We start from the raw sequence: 20614 nt of genomic DNA on the forward strand, positions 1-20614 counted from the left end.
AAGTCAGAGAGAGAAGGATGAGGCTGGCATGGCACTGCGTCAGGCACCCAGAACTTGTATGGGAGCCAACCCAGGGCAAAGCCAGGAGGGGAAATAAGCGCACCACCTACGACGTGGACGTATTAGGTGACAGCTTAGCTAACAACACTGCAGAGCTCAATAACCTGATGTTAGATAGGAAAGTGTGGAGGGCAGTGATCCAGGAATCCTGAGTTGGTGTTTGCTGGTCCTCACTCTCGCACAACTGAACTGAATTAAAATGTTTATTGCTGCCCATCTGCCTGTATATGCACATAGCTCACCATGTCAGTGTAAATACATTTGGCCAAGTAACGCATTCTGGTCCTGAAAGTCAGAGGATTCCAGATGCTAAAGGTCAGCAGAATGTGTCATTTAGAATTTAGAACCATGTCATCTGATGACAGTCTTATCTTCATTCTTCACATATTTGACCTTTGCCCATGACATGTATTGGATGGTTTTATATTTCCCCCTTTTCCATTTTCAATGGATGAAAGTGTTGACATTGACGGAGTCTGGATAGATGAAACGTTTGTAAAAAAAAAATATGGAGAAATAAAATAAACTTATAAAATATATTTTATGAGGACAACTCTCCAGTCAGAGCGCTGTGGGTAACAAGAGCTGTTTATTAACCCTTGAGTTACCATCTGTTCATTTCAGATACCTTTTTCATTTGCATTTCTGACAAACGTATGGTTTTATTCTGTCACGTAACCAATCTCAATCTAATAGGCCCGATCAGACAGTTTTGTTACGTTTGTATTGACATGTTTGTGTGTGTGTTTGTCTAGTTTCTATTTAGGAGAGATCACATTAGCTCTGGGTCACCTCCATTCCAATGGTATCATCTACAGAGACCTCAAACCTGAAAACATCATGCTCAACCACCAGGGTAAGCCTCTGCGTGTGTGTGCTAGGGCTTTACGCGACTATTAAGCGACTATTCAACTAGTCGACTAGTAAATCCACTACTAGTTGACCTCGTTGGTACTCGTTGACTAGTTGATAAGAAAAAAAAGGTTTTTTTTTTTCTCCTATTTTTGTAGGTTTCAAGATCAGCTAGAATGCTAGATTATAGTCACCAATGTACACAGTTTTTATTTATTTTTGAGTGGTGCAAACCACTCCAACAACCAGCTTTGTCTGTATCCGTGTTTGTGTGTACCTGTACGTGGGGCCCAAAAGAATGAGCATGGTTACTATGGTCACTGACATTACGTCAGACCACAGCTGATCAGGCTATATAAGACCTTGCACCACTCAGTTCACAGGGGTGTGATTTTTTAAATAATAGGTAGTTAAACAACTAGTCGACTAGCAAACTAGGCTAGTAAAAATCACTTCCCCCCCTTTCTCACTGACATGTTCTGACAACGCACTGACAATCTACTGAATTGCCAATGGCAGGACATGTGAAGTTCTCAAACGGCACATCTGTAGCTCAAAGTATTATTTTGTTTTGTAGCCCGTCACGCAGTGATACGTGTCTGCTTCAATTTGTAGCTTGAAGTTGCTGGCTTACATTGAAAAATGACTCATACCCTAATGTTGACCTTCTCTTCAACAGGTGTATATTTCACACATTTTTATTCAATTTGTTTTGTTTGTATTGAAAGGGCACATCAAGCTGACAGACTTTGGTCTGTGTAAAGAATCCATTCATGATGGAGCAGTCACACACACCTTCTGTGGCACCATAGAGTACATGTAAGTGATAATGCACGCACGCACGCACGCACGCACGCACGCACGCACGCACGCACGCACGCACACACTTCTCCATCACTTCACCCCCATTCTTACCCTCTCATCCTCATTCTCTTTTCTCTCCCCCCCGTCTCAGGGCTCCAGAGATCCTGACTAGGTCGGGACATAACCGATCAGTGGACTGGTGGAGCCTGGGAGCCCTGATGTATGATATGATGACTGGATCGGTGAGAGAGAGAGACATAGAGGGGGAGGGGGGAGCCCTGATGTATGATATGATGACTGGGTCGGTGAGAGAGAGAGACATAGAGGGGGGGGGGGTGATGTAGACAGTGACAGTGATGTAGGTTCTGCATGTTTGATGTTTCTATGACTGCTGGGCCTAGGAACATTTCAGAAGGTATTATATTTCAGGAGGTCAAACAGAGCTGCTTAGATGTTTTGTGTAAAAAAAAAGAAGAAAATGAATCTGTCTCAATTAACTGCTTTCAAGCTGGTGGTGCTACTGCAAAAACATAATTATGTTAAAAAAAACAGATCTACAAGCTCACAACAACACATGAAATCACAGAACATTGTGAGCTTGTAGATCAGCTATCTTTGCTATACCCCATGTGATGGTTAATCCAAGTATCACAAATGTACAAGTTAACTCATGTTACTCATTGTAGGGTCACATACTAATTTGACATATAGAAAGTGTGCATGCATGTTTCATATGTTGTTCCTTCTGTCCTCTCTTCTCCCGCTGTCTCTCCACCAGCCTCCCTTCACAGCTGAGAACAGAAAGAAGACCATCGATAAGATTCTCAAATGTAAACTCAACCTGCCTCCGTATCTGACTGTCGATGCCAGGGACATGATCAAGAAGGTGTGGTAACGCACGCACGCACACACACACACACACACACACACACACACACACACCAGTGTTTCCCATATATGCATGACCAGCTACAACAGTATGATTTTTAGTAGGCGGCCGCGAATAGACCAAAAAAGGCAAAAGACAGCAAAAAAAACAAACTAAATCACTAAAATGACACTGTAGCAAATAATTTAAAAATCTGGAAGCTTGTAGATCTGCTAATTAAGACAACCAAGGACATTTTCTTTATGATTTTAGTTAGTTAGTTAATTTTGTAAACACAATTCCATTTCAGTTAGGTTTTTTTTCTTGTAACACCCTGTTGTTGTATTTAGTTAACATTTCAATTCTAGTTGTTATTTCATTGGTTTTAGTTAACTATAATACATAATACTATAATAAGTTTAACCCTGCCAAGTAATGTCTCTGTTCTGCCCCCCCGCCTCCTCTTTCAGCTGTTGAAGAAGAGCGCAGCACAGAGACTGGGCTCCAGCAAAGCTGACTGCGCTGATATCCAGGTAACAAACACACTGGTACAATTTACAATTTACAATTTAGGCATTTAGCAGACGCTCTTAATCCAGAGCGACTTACATTAAGCAATAACAAAAGCATGGCATACATCACATATATAAAAAGTAGTTATCATGAATCATGCCTAGACTAAGAACGTAACAGTGGAGTATCTATGTAAACTATACATACTATACTATATAATATATTATACATGTGTACTATAAAGTGCTATGACTACATAAAGTGCAATTTTAGAGCTGTCTACGTAACAAGCTATAAGTCTGTTTAAAATACTATCTAAGTCTACATAATGTGCTATCTAAGGGGCTAGGCTAGGGCAAGTGCTACGGGCCATGGTGGAGTCTGAAGAGGTGGGTTTTCAGACTACGGCGGAAGATTGGGAGTGAGGCTGCAGTTCTGACTGTGATGGGAAGTGCATTCCATAGTTTTGGAGCCAGAAGGGAGAAGAGTTTGGGACATGTGGAGCGTTGTCCCGGCGTTTTTAGTGAAGGTACCTCCAGCTTCCCTGCGTTGGCTGATCTGAGTGCGCGGGAGGGTTTGTAGGGTACGATCATACTTGTGAGATATGGGGGGGCCATGCCTTTGGTTGCTTTGAATGCCAGCATCAGAGTTTTGTATTCTGTGCGGGCAGCGACCGGGAGCCAATGGAGGGAGCGGAGAAGGGGGGTGACATGTGAGAATTTTGGCTGGTTGAAGACCAAGCGGGCTGCGGCATTTTGGATCATTTGGAGGGGCTTAAGTGCACATGCCGGTAGGCCAGTAAGGAGGGAGTTACAATAGTCAAGTTTTGACAAGACTGTTGTCTGGATTAGGAGCTGGGCTGACTCCTGGGTGAGGAATGGTCTAATTCGTCGTATGTTGTAGAGTGTAAACCTACAGGATCTAGTGACAGCTGTGATGTGTGTTTTGAACGAGAGCTGACTGTCCAGGACAACACCAAGGTTCCTGGCTGTCGGGACAGACTTTACCAGGGCGTTGTCTACGGAGATAGTTAGCTCCCGCATAGGGCAGGACTTAGCTGGGAAGAACAGAAGCTCAGTCTTGTCTGGGTTCAGCTTGAGGTGGTTGGAAGACATCCACTGTGAGATGTCAGCCAGGCATGCAGTGATGCGTTCTTCTACCTGGGTGGCAGAGGGGGGGAAGGATAGAAACAGTTGTGTGTCATCGGCATAGCAGTGATAGGATATATTGTGAGCAGAGATGATGGTGCCAAGGGATTTAGTGTACAGTGAGAAGAGGAGGGGACCAAGTACAGATCCCTGTGGGACCCCAGTTTGGAGGGTGCGGGGGAATGATAGCAAACCTTTCCAAGAAACCTGGTAAGTCCGGTCAGAGAGGTAGGAGGAGAACCACTTCAGCGCCGTCCCGCCGATGCCTAGATCAGCTAGGGTGCCTAGGAGCAGCTGGTGGTTCACTGTGTCAAATGCCGCCGATAGGTCTAGGAGAATCAGGACTGCAGAGTGGGAAGCAGCCTGGGCAGCATGTAGTGCTTCTGTGACTGCGAGGAGTGCAGTTTCCGTGGAGTGTGCCTTCTTGAATCCTGACTGGTTGGGATCCAGCAGGTTGTTCTGTGAGACGCATGGATTAAAAAGTGCTCGGTCGCTATGACTGATTTAAGTCAATTGGATAGCGGAAATAGCAGATCTACAAGCTCACAACACGTAGCAGCGTGACGTGTCGTGAGCTTGTAGATTTGGCTATTTTCTGTAGTTATTTTAAGATTAAAGCGTATTTGAAGTGATCAAACATGCAATAGAATACATGTTTAGAAGCATCTTCCATAAACATGCATGGTCTCAGAAATGTCATAAAAGCAAAGTTTAAAGCATCAAATAATGTGATTCTTCAACTGTTTGGCTGTATGTGAATGTGGAACAGCACCAATGTAAGGTTTAGAATGATAATGCCTGAACATCATCATTACATTGCAGTCATCAGATTTTATTTTGCTTTATTCCACGAGGATGTCTCTGAAAGGCCTTTTCCTTTTGCAGAAGCATCCGTTCTTCAGACACGTCAACTGGGACGACCTGCTAAACAGGAGAGTGGAGCCGCCTTACAAGCCCCAGTTGGTAATGAACCAGCCATCATTACACTGTGGTCACTGTTAGTGAACATCTGTACATAATGCTGTTTTGTTCACACACACAGACAAAAAGGGTCTGTGGCCACCAAGATTTTAGTATGCGCTTGTGTGTTCACGCACGTGTGGCGTTTTATATCTGCTTGCTGAGGGCTGAAATATTTTCAAGTTGATTGTTTGGAAGCATTTTTTAGACTAAGGGCCCATGGTGTTTTCAGACGGGGGAGAAAACTCCTCAGTGGTCAGTGGACACTCGCACTGTCTTTAGCCAAATTCCAATAGAGGGTATGTGCATGCATAAAGTGAATGGCAGATAGAGTGGCAGATCGAGTGGCAAAGTGAGCAACAAAGATAATTTAATGTTGTTTAAAGTCATTTAAAGCAATCAAATAGGACTTTTCTGTTTGGATGTATGGGCTGTCAAGGTCAGAAAGTAGTTTTTTTTTTATTTTTTTATTTTTTTATAAAGTATATTTATTGGTTTTTAACAAACTTAAAGACAACAAACAGACATTACACAACAAGAACATAATAACAAACAACAAAAGAAAAGAAAAACAAACAAAAAAAAAACAGCTCAGGCACAACATCATTATAAATAAAAAGATTGAACATACAAAGACATGGCAAGGACAATGAACCATAATTACTCTTGAGTTTTGATAGACTCCCATTCAGGAAATACATCCATACAGTATATAAATACATGTTAAAAAGGCAGACAATACAGTTATCATAGGCACAAAACATTACAATAAGAGCAGACCCATGCATACTCCACTCAAAGGCGGCAACCGCCCCCCCTCCAGGCGGCAGGGCCACCGCCCCAAGAAGCGGCCCCGATGCAATGCATCGAGACCCCTGCCCGGGCGACCACCCCCCCATACCCAAAGGGCAGACCAGCCCCCACCCCAAAGCGGAGCACACACTAGGGAAGAATGCTGGCATATAAGATATCTAAGGTTGGCACGGAAAACCTCCAAGTATTGTGGCAGACAATGTTGGTCCAATATGATCTAAATAAGGGTCCCAAATTTTGTAGAAAGTGTCCAATTTAGAATGCAACATGCATGTAATGTATTCACAAGGAATACAGTCCATTACAATGTTATGCCATGATTTCTTTGATGGAGCAACATCCTTGATCCAAAACAAAAGAATATTTTTCCTAGCAGCAAACGTTAATAAGTTGAACAACCTCTTATGTTTGACATCAATAACACGATCATCCGGGAGACCAAGTAAAAGACACAACGGGTTTAAATCGATTGGGACACCAAAAATAACAGAGAGTTCTGATACAATGTCATACCAATAGTTCTGAAGCTTCACACAGGACCAAAGACAGTGAACATAATTACCAATCTCTGTCTTGCATTTAAAGCAAAATGGGGACGCACTGAGAAAGTAGTTTTTTGACACTCGGTAAGCGTTCCTGATGATGATGTCACGCACATACCCTCTATACCCCAAATCTCGGCCACTTTCTCACTCACACTCGGCCGCTCCAGCATGGTGGTGTTATGGTGAAATTGGTGACCTGGCGAAATATGTGACCATTTTGTGGACTTCACATAACTTACATGGAGGTCTTTAAATACGTGGCCTAACTTCCACTAGGTTGATCTCTTCTAATAAACAACAAACCCCAATGATTTAGCTTCGGACACTGACGTTATGTGATATACACGATTGTCACATATTTCAGCAGGTCACCAATTTCACCGTAACACACCACCATGCTGGAGTGACCGAGGGTGAGTGAACAAGTGGCCAAGATTTTGGGTATTGGAATTCAGTTTTTGTCTCTGCCTCACGCCCTCACTCTCTCCTTGTCTCCTCACCCCCCTCTCGGTCCTCAACCACCCCAATCCCCTCCCTCCATGTCCCCTGTGTCCCTTGGTCCGTCTCTCTCTGTAGCAGTCAGACGAGGACGTGAGTCAGTTTGACACCAGGTTCACCAGACAGACCCCGGTGGACAGTCCGGATGACTCCACGCTCAGCCACAGTGCACAGCGCGCCTTCGCCGTAAGTCTTTCCCCTCACACGCACGTTTACCAAAAACTCTGTCTTTCTCTTTTTACTCTTCTTTCTACTCATGTCAGAAATACCTCGTACAAAAATAATAAATGATCTCTTCTATCTTTGTGTACCATCTAATGCTGTGGTTTTCAACCCTTTTCATACAGTATCAAGGTCCATTATTTATTCGGCATTTGAGCCACGGACCACCGTTTGATGAGATTTAACCTCTCCGACGCAAGACGTAGAATATGTTGTTGTCGTTGGATAAGATTTTGTTCACAATTCCATGCTGTATTGATGTGGTACCATAGGAGAGATGATAGTCAAATGTTGATAAAAAACAAGTATTCTACATCTACATTCTCTAATTGTGCAGGATTCTTTTTATTTAAGTAATGTAGGTGTTTAACAATAATGTCACTCTTGAGAGCGTAAAAACAACCAAATGGACCCGTTTCATTTTACGCTCTCAAGAGTTAAAGATCTATAATTTGGTTACCAACTCTCCGTCATTTAGCTGGGGACCACCTGGAATCCCCTCAAGGACCACTGGTGGTCCCCGGACCACTGGTTGAGAACCACTGATCTAATGAAACACAATAATAATATTTGATTGAACTGATTTGACAGTTTGGATGATTGATTTCCTGTCAGGGTTTTTCCTACGTGGCTCCGTCTGTCCTGGAGAGTTTGAAGGAAGACTTCTCCTTTGAGCCCCGAGTGCGACCTGTACGCAGACACAACAGCAGCCCCCGCACGCCGATAAGGTAACGCTGTAATGTTAACAGTACGCACATGTAATGGATCCTACCTAGTGACGTTCCAATAGACAATAGAGGGTATATACGCACATGCATAAAGTTAGTGGCAAAGTGAGTTTAATGTCATTTAACGTTGTTTAACGCAATCAGACAAAATCAGTCAAAGTAGTTTTTTGCCACTCAGTAGACGTTCCCGCATAACTTCCGGGTACGATGATGATGTCACACGCATACCAACTATACCGCAAATGGGAGCAAATTAACCACTGTAACTTAGGTGTCTCTATTTTGAGCATGTCATAAGAAAAGTAAAAGTAAAACAGTGCAACACGTTGCAGTGCGGCGTACGCTGTAAGGTTGTAGTTCACTATTTTCTCTATTCGTCATACTACCGGTATGAAGTATACAGGGCATAGGGGCATGGTACCCTGATTTACTACCGGTATGAAGTATACAGGGCATAGGGGCATGGTACCCTGATTTACTACCGGTATGAAGTATACAGGGCATAGGGGCATGGTACCCTGATTTACTACCGGTATGAAGTATACAGGGCATAGGGGCATGGTACCCTGATTTACTACCGGTATGAAGTATACAGGGCATAGGGGCATGGTACCCTGATTTACTACCGGTATGAAGTATACAGGGCATAGGGGCATGGTACCCTGATTTACTACCGGTATGAAGTATACAGGGCATAGGGGCATGGTACCCTGATTACTGGTACTACCGGTATGAAGTATACAGGGCATAGGGGCATGGTACCCTGATTTACTACCGGTATGAAGTATACAGGGCATAGGGGCATGGTACCCTGATTACTGGTACTACCGGTATGAAGTATACAGGGCATAGGGGCATGGTACCCTGATTTACTACCGGTATGAAGTATACAGGGCATAGGGGCATGGTACCCTGATTACTGGTACTACCGGTATGAAGTATACAGGGCATAGGGGCATGGTACCCTGATTTACTACCGGTATGAAGTATACAGGGCATAGGGGCATGGTACCCTGATTTACTACCGGTATGAAGTATACAGGGCATAGGGGCATGGTACCCTGATTTACTACCGGTATGAAGTATACAGGGCATAGGGGCATGGTACCCTGATTACTGGTACTACCGGTATGAAGTATACAGGGCATAGGGGCATGGTACCCTGATTACTGGTACTACCGGTATGAAGTATACAGGGCATAGGGGCATGGTACCCTGATTTACTACCGGTATGAAGAATACAGGGCATAGGGGCATGGTACCCTGATTACTGGTACCGGTATGAAGTATACAGGGCATAGGGGCATGCTACCCTGATTTACTACCGGTATGAAGTATACAGGGCATAGGGGCATGGTACCCTGATTTACTACCGGTATGAAGTATACAGGGCATAGGGGCATGGTACCCTGATTTACTACCGGTATGAAGTATACAGGGCATAGGGGCATGGTACCCTGATTTACTACCGGTATGAAGTATACAGGGCATAGGGGCATGGTACCCTGATTACTGGTACTACCGGTATGAAGTATACAGGGCATAGGGGCATGGTACCCTGATTTACTACCGGTATGAAGTATACAGGGCATAGGGGCATGGTACCCTGATTTACTACCGGTATGAAGTATACAGGGCATAGGGGTATGGTACCCTGATTTACTACCGGTATGAAGTATACAGGGCATAGGGGCATGGTACCCTGATTACTGGTACTACCGGTATGAAGTATACAGGGCATAGGGGCATGGTACCCTGATTTACTACCGGTATGAAGTATACAGGGCATAGGGGCATGGTACCCTGATTTACTACCGGTATGAAGTATACAGGGCATAGGGGCATGGTACCCTGATTTACTACCGGTATGAAGTATACAGGGCATAGGGGCATGGTACCCTGATTTACTACCGGTATGAAGTATACAGGGCATAGGGGCATGGTACCCTGATTTACTACCGGTATGAAGTATACAGGGCATAGGGGCACGGTACCCTGATTTACTACCGGTATGAAGAATACAGGGCATAGGGGCATGGTACCCTGATTTACTACCGGTATGAAGTATACAGGGCATAGGGGCATGGTACCCTGATTTACTACCGGTATGAAGAATACAGGGCATAGGGGCATGGTACCCTGATTTACTACCGGTATGAAGTATACAGGGCATAGGGGCATGGTACCCTGATTACTGGTACTACCGGTATGAAGTATACAGGGCATAGGGGCATGGTACCCTGATTACTGGTACTACAGGTATGAAGTATACAGGGCATAGGGGCATGGTACCCTGATTTACTACCGGTATGAAGTATACAGGGCATAGGGGCACGGTACCCTGATTTACTACCGGTATGAAGTATACAGGGCATAGGGGCATGGTACCCTGAAAATCTTCTAAATCATGACAGTTTTCTGAAATACAGGTATGTTTCTATATGAGTGGTGCTCAATATTTCATGTCAAGGACCCTCAAAATCATATGTAATTGGCCTCCGAGCCCCATCTGAAAATATGTTATTCCAGGGAACCCCTCGGAAGCAAAGATTTGAGTTAAAAGCGTTCACTCTGAAATAATTATATATTAAAAGATATGCGTGCCACACAATAGAGAGTATGCGCATGCTTAAAGTGAATGGCACATCGAGTGGCAAAGTGAGTTTAACATGGTTTAATGTTGTTTAATGCAATCAGATATGACTTTTCTGTGTGTATGTATGGGCTGTCAAGGCCAGAAAGTAGTTTTTTGCCACTCAGTAGGCGTTCCTGCATAACTTCCTGGTTTGATGATGATGTCACGCGCATACCCTCTATAGCTAAAAGTATAACATAATGCTTAAAACACCAAAAGGGGTTCCCGCCCAGAATGGGCAACATGTGTTTATGTGAGCCCAGAGCCATGGGGGTACCAATGTGCAAGCATAGACATTGTTGACACACCTACATCTAACATACCCATTATTACATTGATTACAGTAGCTGCAGCTGTGTTGCTTACATCATGGTTTACTTTCAAGGTCAGTCTTAAGGCCCTGTCACACTGAAAGTCCACCTGTTCACATCTATTTCATTTTAAAACTGACTTATCTTTCTAGAATGGTCAAACAAGTGAAAACAGACTACATAGAATACATACACACTGCAATGCACTGTACAATACAGTGATGTGCACCAAAGCTAAAAAATAGAACCGAGCTCTGAAAGTTGCGTCAACAGGTCTCGATGCCTCTTTTGTGGGGTACAGCCATTGTAAGCAAGGGGTGCATTCAACTGCTACTGAAACACACCTTTTTCCATGGCAAGGTTCTGTATCTTTGTCGAGATGGCATGAGGTTAAAAAAGCGATACAGAGGATGATCAGTGTCATTTGATATTGAAAGTGCTAACCATGTAATGGCCTTACTGTTCATATCAGAAAGTGTGGGTGTGGGGACTAGGGAGTCCGATGATCTTGGAAGCAATACGGGTAATACTGAAAAGTTTGTTTCTGTTAGGCATGGGCAGTATGGTGTAGAAACTTGCGGAACAGTACAACAGAACGGGTTGGATAATGCTTTTGTACAGTAATAACAGAAGATGAGGAGCAACAGATAATGATCTTAGCTTACGAATTACATGGAGTGACTGGATAGATGTAATGTTTTAATCAAACCTAAGTTTATTGTCCAGTGTGAGTCCAAGATATGTGAAGCTGTCAACCTGTTCTACTGTTTTACCATTAATGAGGAGTGGGTTAAGTCCAGTGTGGGTTGTTTCAATGACCAGTTCTTTTGTTTTGTCCACATTCAACTCTAAATAGTTTTCAGTGCACCACTGAAAACTATCTCTTCTTGTCTTTCCTCCCTCCTCTCCCCGTCCACTCCTCCAGCCCCATGAAGTTCTCTCTGGCAGGTAACTTCAAATCCAGCAGTGGCGACGCGGAGCCGGACGCTCTCTCCCCGACGTCGCCTGCGGCCGCTCCTCCTCCCCCTGCCGCGTCGACGCCACTGGACAACGGCGTCCCCTCGCAGCCAATCAGGACGCCAGCGAGGAACAAGAAGAAGAATGGCCACCGGAGATGAACCGCAAGAGGAGTTTTTTTTTCTCTGAGGTCGACGCGCAGTGCATCGCTTAACCGCTGATGTATACCCCGTCGCATGGCAAAGCGGACGCATTTTCAGTCGGCTGACAATATGGGCGTGTCATGCGTCCTTTGTCATATGACATGGCCGGGCAAACAAAGTACAATCTGTTGACGGTGACTTGTAGGTTGTTGTTTTTCTTGCCGGTTGTCTTTGTGTTTAAGCCAGCTTCAAAGCAATCTAAACTAAAGCCAAAAGTGTGTTCATTTACAACATATTTAGTCATATTCAAGGGTTACTTGAGTATTTGTTTTCCTGGAGAGTCTCTCTTATCAATTTTGAAATTTTCATGTTGATTATGTAGCAGATCTACTATTTTCACACAGCGCCATGAAGTAAAACATAGGCTTGGTTAATAATGCAAGAAAGCCCTGTCCCTGGTTTTCTTTTCTTTCAGTGTTATAATGCAGTACATTTGCTGTGGTTTATTTTTTTCCTAAAGGTCTAATCCAATCTGACATCATGTGCAGTCATTAACGGCCACCTAGGCATGTGACGTTTTATTATGATTTTTGTCACAGTAGTTTATATTAATTAAAGAAAAGGGAAACGTTAACCACTGGTGCTTAAATCGAAACAGACCTCAGATTTCAATGCATCCTCTGGCTCCTCGGCCCTGAAATCAAGATTTGTCGCCTGTAGGAGTAATATGGTGTTGGATAAAAACACACTTTGTAGAATGTGGACAATGATTATTATTATTATTCCGAATGTCTCCTGGAGGGAAGAAGAAATGTGACCTGTACATTATCTAAAATGTATGATTTTTGTCTTGTCTTCATCTTTGTCTCATCCAGCAGAATATTCCGTGTCTACTGCCAAACTAGTTTACACTGCAGCCGTCGGCGTCTTTTTCCAAATGCATCTGTCATAATGTGGTGTTCATTTTGATCCAGGGTGGATCAGTGTATTAGTGGTATTCCCTTAAGACCACTTTCTACCTGCCGTCCCTATTTTGGGCATGTCGTCATAGGCAATGTTTTTTTTTCTTCAAATAAATCTTCAAGCTCACAGTGTGTTGCCATTGCAAAGTGTTGTGAGCTTGTAGATTGGCTATTTTTTGCCGCATGACACTGTCATATGATTAGGTATGAAAAGTGGTTCAAATCTAATGTTTTCAGAAGGATCATGCATTTAATATTTTTAGAAGCTCATTGGTTCCCCATGCTTCTTTTATGGACATAACATGAAACTTGGTACTCTGGTACAGATGCAGTCATACAAAACCACTCACATATTCATATATGTTTTTGTAATTCACGTGTGTGTGTGTGTGTATATAAAGCTGTCTAAAATGGACACCTTAAGATGGTCTTGTATCAAAAAGAGTATTTTTGGTTTTCAAAACAAATGTATTTATATAGGCGTTAAATCAACATGAACCCTGGGCCTAGCATGATGGCATCACAAGACCTTTTACGGGTTTGGTTTTCTTGCTTGATATGTCACAGATTGATGCGTTTTATATTTTTCTCTGCTGTTTAACTACCCACGCAAGACACTGGAAAAGGTGATCGCAGTGCTATTACGACTAGGTGTCTGTATGAGCATTGGGAGTGTGTTATTTCTTATGGAAACATTCATTGAAGGACCTTGAATTGTAGGGATAAATAATTTTTCCTCAATCAAATGATTAGAAGGTGAATATAGGCCTCAGTCTTGTATGATTACTATTGAGTCTACAATCAGGCTTGTTAATCCTAATGTATTAAAAAATAATTGTGTTGTTTAGACCAGCAAAGATTTGCCTTGAACATGGATAAATGTAATGGGACATATTGAATGACATCATAATGTAAACTGATGGTTAATTTTTTAGCTAAATTGCGCCTTCTATAGCAATTCATTGTCTGCATGTCATGTATTTAAAGCTGCAGTCCAGATGTTATTTTAATGAATAAAACGTTATTTTAACCAACCTTTGTACTTGTGTTAATGCAATATAATGTATAGCACATACAATTGGAAGTGGTCTCATAGGACACCTACTGGTTGACAAGTATTACTGCATCTGGCTGTCTACGCCAGGGCTAGGCTGATTGATTGATTGAAAGTTCTATTCACATAAAATGGGTACAGTTCAAACGAAACAGGACAATACAAAAACTGCTACGAGGATAAAACCAGAAAAAGCACTAAGACTTGTTTACATCAGGGTCCTCCATTTTCAATTCATCAGAGTATATAGAATTTGTACCGTATATTCATCAGGCTATACAGATGATGGACCTTGATTTGGGGTTTGTCTTGCCATTGTGTTATATGGTAATAATAGAAATAATGAAGATATATATATATTTTTTTTTATTGTAAGGTTAATCAAAGCAAGCATAGTAACAGTAGAAAAACATTTTATGATATACAGCTTTGTGATATTTTTATGTAAACAAGGGTTTTGTGTAATGAAGTCTATCACCATTTAGCTTCCCTGATTTCTAAATTAGAATATGCATCCTTTCATTGCCAACTGTGGATTAGCCTACATGAGTTTGACAACCTTTTTCAACTATTAACGTTTTGGCAATGATCATACAAAGTTTGGGCAAGGTTCATACATTCCTCATTCGATAGACTTCACTTTTCTAGACAGAGAACATCCGAGGGGGAGAAATGGGCCGTAGAAGTATAGGGACATCAACCTTTCAGCGAAAAGGGTGACTTCAATCATTTGTTTTTGCCAGTTCAGTGGTCTTGCCCTGATATTTGAAGGAATCCACAGCAGAGTCATACCAAAGACTCTCAAGAAAATGGTACCCAATGCAATCCCGGTTGGATTACGGGGTAAATTCCTTGTGAAATTCAAGCATCATGTCCGGTGTACTTGTACTGTACATCAAGCTGCCTAATGTCTAGTCTAGGAAGACCACATTCATGGGTACTAAAAGCAAAGCATTGAAAAGTGTTACGTTTTTGCACCACAAAAGATAATAATTTGTGCCCCAGCAACAACATGCATGTTGTACCTCAAACTGATTTTCTCCCCCAGTTGAAATGAGATCCAAAGGCACATTTTACTGTTTCTAAATCATCTTCATATAGGCACAACCTATAGGCACATTTGTTCTAACTAATTATCATCACTATGGGATGGTGTCATTTCTGTCTACACACTCTGTGTCTCAGAGGTGGACGGTGTATGGTTAGGAAAATGTGCCTATATGTCAAATGAAATGGTACCATACCACCATGCACCAGGACCAATTATATAAGAAAAGGGGTGAAATGTTCCTTCACCCACTTTAACCCTTCATAGTATACAGTATATATATAATTTGAACCATTTCTTTGTGGCTAAGTGGTTCAGTGATTTTGCAACCCTCTGATTGGTGTAGAGTAGACTAGAGAAATGGATGCCGTCACCACCACTGTGCCTCTTTACTTCTCTGACGTCAGAGAATATACTACGATCCTTATGGTACGTTCACACGGTCAGATGAAAACGATGCAAAAACGCATCACAGCCTAATTTGAGGCAGCTTCACGCGTCATAGCTGCTTCGTAGCTTCACGTCACTGGCTTCCATTGACAATGAATGGTAGACTGCATCGTTTCATCTGCCCGTGTGAACGCAGCATTACAGAGCAGTGATGTCGGACAAATCGCTCTCCGCCTCGTTGTTCTCAGACGGGGAGTTGATCATGGGAGCACTCTCTTCTGCACCCTCCTCCACCCCTCCGTCCTTATCAGTGACAGTGCCCTCCCCGGGCCCAGTGACAGTGCCCTCCCCGAGCCCTTCCGTATCATTTTGCTCCGCCTCGATCACATCACTCCTCTTTTCCTCCCCCTCCTCCCCCTCTTCCTCTTTCATTTCCACTCTCTCCCTCAGGCCTATGCCCTCCAGACTGGAATAGTCATCTGAGGAATCACTCTCATCGCTGTCCCCTGCTTTCTCCCCTCCGTCTCTCTCGCCTCCCAATCCAGCCTCCACATCTTCCCCTTCTCCGTGTCCCTCCTCCTCCTCCTCCTCCTCCTCCTCTTCCTCCTCCTCCTCTACCCCCCCTCCAGGGCACAGGCGGAAGCCGAGGCATCCCTCCAGGGCACCGATCGCGGCCCTCGCTCTTTCCCTTACGCCCAGTAGCAGCCGGTCCACGATGTTGTCCCGGCCGGACCGGCGGATGGTGACCACCTTGTAAATGCACAACACCAACAGTGCGACCACAATGATGACCATCAGTATTACAAGTATCACAATTTTGTGATAAGGAGGAGAAGTAGTAGGCCTAGTAGTAGTAGTAGTAGTAGTAGTAATAGTAGTAGATGTAGCAGACCCCGGGTCGGTGGATGTGGCTGAAGGCGGTGCAGTGGAATGCTGACTACTAGGCTGCAAGCTGGTGTAGTCTGACTGCGTCTGGGTGGATGGCGATGTAGGGGTTGTGTTCAGAACCCCTACAGCAGAATTTTCAGTATCAGAGGTGTTGGTTGTAGTCATATCTGAAGCGTAGGTCGTGGTTTGGTTGGTAGATGCATCAGGAACCAGGAGCATCACAATGAGAGTGCCCATAAGCAGGTTGAGTATGGCCCTCATAGTCACTATGAAAGGAAAAGGAAAGGAGACAGAGAGGCAGAGTGAAAAGAGAAGTGAGAGTGGAAATAAAATCAGAACACAAGCTGTCATACGACGAATGGCAAAAAATAGCAGATCTACATGCTCACAACGTGTCACATTGCTACACCCTATAAAAGCTGTCACTTCCTAAGCTTATCTGTAGTTTGGCATGTTATGGATATTGGATATGGATTGGATGTCACGACTCATGAATGATATATTTAAGTATCCTCGGTCTACAGTATGCTCTTCTACTTCCACTGTCTACATTTCCATTGTGTTCAAAGTGTTCATTTAGAAAGATAATTAAAGCTTCACTTATATGTAACTTTCCTCTTCTACCGCGGATTTGAACCCGGTTTCCCGCGCAAGTGCTGACATTTGTACCATTGAGCTAATAGAGCCTGCCTGCTTTCTCAGGGGACAATCTTGACCATCAGGTCAACATTTGTGTCAGTGAGACATGACCTTTGACCTGTGTCTAGGTGAGACATGACCTTTGACACGATCTAAATGTCTCAATAGAAGAGCAGGGAGACGAAATACAACTATACCCCAGTTGTATAAGTTATATTGCATTAACATGAAAAAAAGTTACATACTGTAGTTCCACTTTAACCACTAAAGCCCTATTCAAACATTTAAATGTGTGTGGGGAAACGTTGCAAGCTTGTAGTTCAGGTATAAAAGTGTGTGTGTGTGTGTGTGTGTGTGTGTGTGTGCGTGCGTGCGTGCGTGCGTGCGTGCGTGCGTGCGTGGGTGCGTGTATGCTGGTGCGTTTGTGTGTGTAAAAGGCCAGTTTTGAGTCAACATTGGACCTTCTGAAATGCTGTAAATACCCATGCACGCTTAAATGTGCCGCCTCACTTCACTAAAGAGGCACCAAGACCAACCGCCCCCTCCACACACAAAGACATAAGAGCAGGAAATGACTCATTGTGCTTTTGAGCATTCTGTGTCAAACAGGAAGTTGTGATCCGTTGTGGCATAGCGCTCACTGTTCATCTCCCGTGTGTTTGCAGCCCTGTGGCTCTTCTGCACAACCCACACCTGTCAGTGAGCAGGAAACAAGTGCCACCATAAATAAATCACCAAACATGAAACAATCTCCTTCCTTCAAAGTCAAACCTTCACAATTTGTATTCTACTATTAACTTACCATTAACACCAGTAGTGTATAATTGTGTTTTATCTATCAAAATCAATTCTTTTTTTTTACTGTATAAATTGCAAAGACCCACATATATTACCGGTATATTTCACCCAATTCAAATCTGCTATAGATCTTTATGGCTGGAGTGAGTAACAATCATTTAAATGTATAGGTATTGAATGAAACAATTTAGCACGTGTAGTGCAAATAGTAGCAAAGTGTTCCCATTAACACAAATCATTATACTGTTTAGTAATGTCAGTAGCTGGCTGGTGATGTCAGTCATTCGGTTTCAACATAGTTCTTGTTTGACAACACCCTGAAATCTGAAATGTGTTTTTAGTTGTTCATCAGTAATTCCCACGTGTTCTTCTGGTGAACAGTAGAGACTGAGTTAGGAAGAAGAATAGTAATTAGAAATGTAAATATCAATGTAGTATTCACCCTTGTATTGTCTTAGGCCTGTGATGAACAACATTACAGGCCAGTATATAGATGACAGGACACAAAACATCTCCACTGACTGACAGTCAATACAAATGGGAATTCCTTAAGACAGGATGTCCAGAATGATGTATTACAAACACAGAATAAACCTCAATACAGTAGTGAGATACAGGGGTTAGTGAGGTCGACCACATGCCAACAGGGACAGACTGAGTCTGAGACAAAGACATAAAGGGACATTCTTAATGACAAGAAACGTTCTGCTTTGGTGGGAAGGTGGAAAATGATGGGATAGGACAAAGGCAGTTGTCTGGACAGGCCGAGGAGGAGTAAAGGTGGATAGAGGAGAGAAAATAGATGGACAGTTAGATGGCAGGATGGCAGACGTTTGAGCGGCAAATGAAAGGAGGAGGTGGAAAAGAAGCGGGAAGACAAAATTGAGTACCACAGACGAAAAACAGTCTAAGTCCAAATTTCAGACTGACCCCTCCACGAAAAGGCCTCGTTGTCCTGAACCCTTATCTATCATTTATACATTATGGATCAATAGTGTGGACTTAGACTGTTATTCATCTGTGGTACTCAAATGTTGCGAGGTGAAAATAGCAGATCTACCAGCTCATAATGCACAGTGGATGCGACACATTGTGAGCTTGTATATCAGTTATGTTCATGCAACAAAACCTGGAAGAAATACAAATGTAAACCTCACCTGACGGACTGATTGTTGGCTTGAGTGTATGGAGGCCGCTATGCAGATTGCAGACAGGAAGGATTTAAGTGTCAGAGAGCAAGTGGAGAGATGACTATACAGTAGTGAGTGACTGAGGAGGTGAAGACAACAGTTAGAAGAAAGACTCGAGGGAGGAAAAGAGAGACTGAGGTGGGTGGGGGAAGAGAGAAAGAGAGGTCAAACCACCATGTCGTGCAACAAAAATGTGAAAGTGTGTGTGTGTGTGTGTGTGTGTGTGTGTGTGTGTGTGTGTGTGTGTGTGTGTGTGTGTGTGTGTGTGTGTGTGTGTGCGCGTGCACGTGCGTGCACATTCATCCAAATATACAGTATATCTTTTTTTAAACTCTTTATTTTTATATTTCAAAAATTATGTAAGACAAAGAGTAGGCCTACACAAGAACAAAAAATAAAGGAAAGAAAAAGTATGTAAGTATGTCTAAGTAAAATAGAAATAAAGAGGTCATGGGACGTACGGTACCATAACAAAAACATATTTTACAGGATTTGAGATATACAATAGAGAGGATGCAACCCATATTCATCATAGATCTGCTCCGCTAGCTAAATAATCTATCCATTTCCCCCATCTTCTTTCACCCAGCTCTTTTAGTCTTAAGGTCATCTGTTTGTTTATTCGATTGATTCACAATATTGGCAAATAGGCCAGTAGTAGGACCGTTTTTCTGTAACCAGTTCCACCTGCAAGTAGAATCTTGAGCAGATAGGAATCTGGGGGCTATTCCATTGGCCTGTTAATGAAGCGAATGAAGCCGGGAGCTCCGTAAATGGTCAATAAATGAAGCCCTCCTTCTGTGAATGGTCAGTTAATGAAGCCCTCCTTCCGTGAATGGTCAGTTAATGAAGCCCTCCTTCTGTGAATGGTCAGTTAATGAAGCCCTCCTGCCGTGAATGGTCAGTTAATGAAGCCCTCCTTCCGTGAATGGTCAGTTAATGAAGCCCTCCTTCTGTGAATGGTCAGTTAATGAAGCCCTCCTTCCGTGAATGGTCAGTTAATGAAGCCCTCCTTCCGTGAATGGTCAGTTAATGAAGCCTCCTTACAGTCCGTCGCTGGCCTAGCGGTCCAGGAACATGCGACTGTAAGAGGGGGAGAAGAAGGAAAAAGGAGGGGGGAGAAGAAAAAGAGAAAAAAGAAGAGGGAAAAGGAGAGAAATCCTGAGATAAAGCAAGGGAATGAATGCAAGTCTAATTCAGCTTCATGTAAAATCCTGCTGGAAGCGATTTTTTATCCAAATATTTTCAAGCACCAACATGTTTCAAACTGTCGTTTCTGAGAAGGGGCAGGTATGGATCACAAGGTCGCCAGTTCGATCCCCACTTCAACCAAGGCCGCCAGTTCGATCCCCACTTCGACCAAGGCCGCCAGTTCGATCCCCGCTTCGACCAAGGCCGCCAGTTCGGTCCCCGCTTCGACCAAGGTCGCCAGTTCGATCCCCACTTCAACCAAGGCCGCCAGTTCGATCCCCGCTTCGACCAAGGCCGCCAGTTCGATCCCCGCTTCGACCAAGGCCGCCAGTTCGATCCCCGCTTCGACCAAGGCCGCCAGTTCGATCCCCGCTTCGACCAAGGCCACCAGTTCGAT

At 43.4% G+C, this 20614-nt stretch overlaps 2 protein-coding genes across 3 annotated transcripts in view; both read left to right on the forward strand.

Moving 5' to 3' along the window:
• The window catches only part of LOC306922409 (ribosomal protein S6 kinase beta-2-like), a 28116-nt gene extending 14063 nt beyond the window's left edge, over window positions 1-14053 (forward strand). For both annotated transcript variants that reach the window (XM_079499985.1, XM_079499986.1), the window contains exons 8-16: window positions 816-916; window positions 1641-1731; window positions 1868-1958; window positions 2495-2602; window positions 3055-3117; window positions 5131-5208; window positions 7140-7247; window positions 7899-8011; window positions 11883-14053. In XM_079499985.1, the coding sequence (XP_079356111.1) occupies window positions 816-916; window positions 1641-1731; window positions 1868-1958; window positions 2495-2602; window positions 3055-3117; window positions 5131-5208; window positions 7140-7247; window positions 7899-8011; window positions 11883-12075 (946 nt within the window). In that variant the 3' untranslated portion in view covers window positions 12076-14053. The remainder of the gene's footprint in view (window positions 1-815; window positions 917-1640; window positions 1732-1867; window positions 1959-2494; window positions 2603-3054; window positions 3118-5130; window positions 5209-7139; window positions 7248-7898; window positions 8012-11882) is intronic.
• The window catches only part of LOC306922407 (uncharacterized protein), a 107785-nt gene that overhangs the window by 11483 nt on the left and 75688 nt on the right, over window positions 1-20614 (forward strand). The window lies entirely within an intron of this gene.

This window comes from Electrona antarctica, assembly GCF_951216825.1.
Source record: "Electrona antarctica genome assembly, chromosome: 4".
NCBI lineage: Eukaryota > Metazoa > Chordata > Actinopteri > Myctophiformes > Myctophidae > Electrona > Electrona antarctica.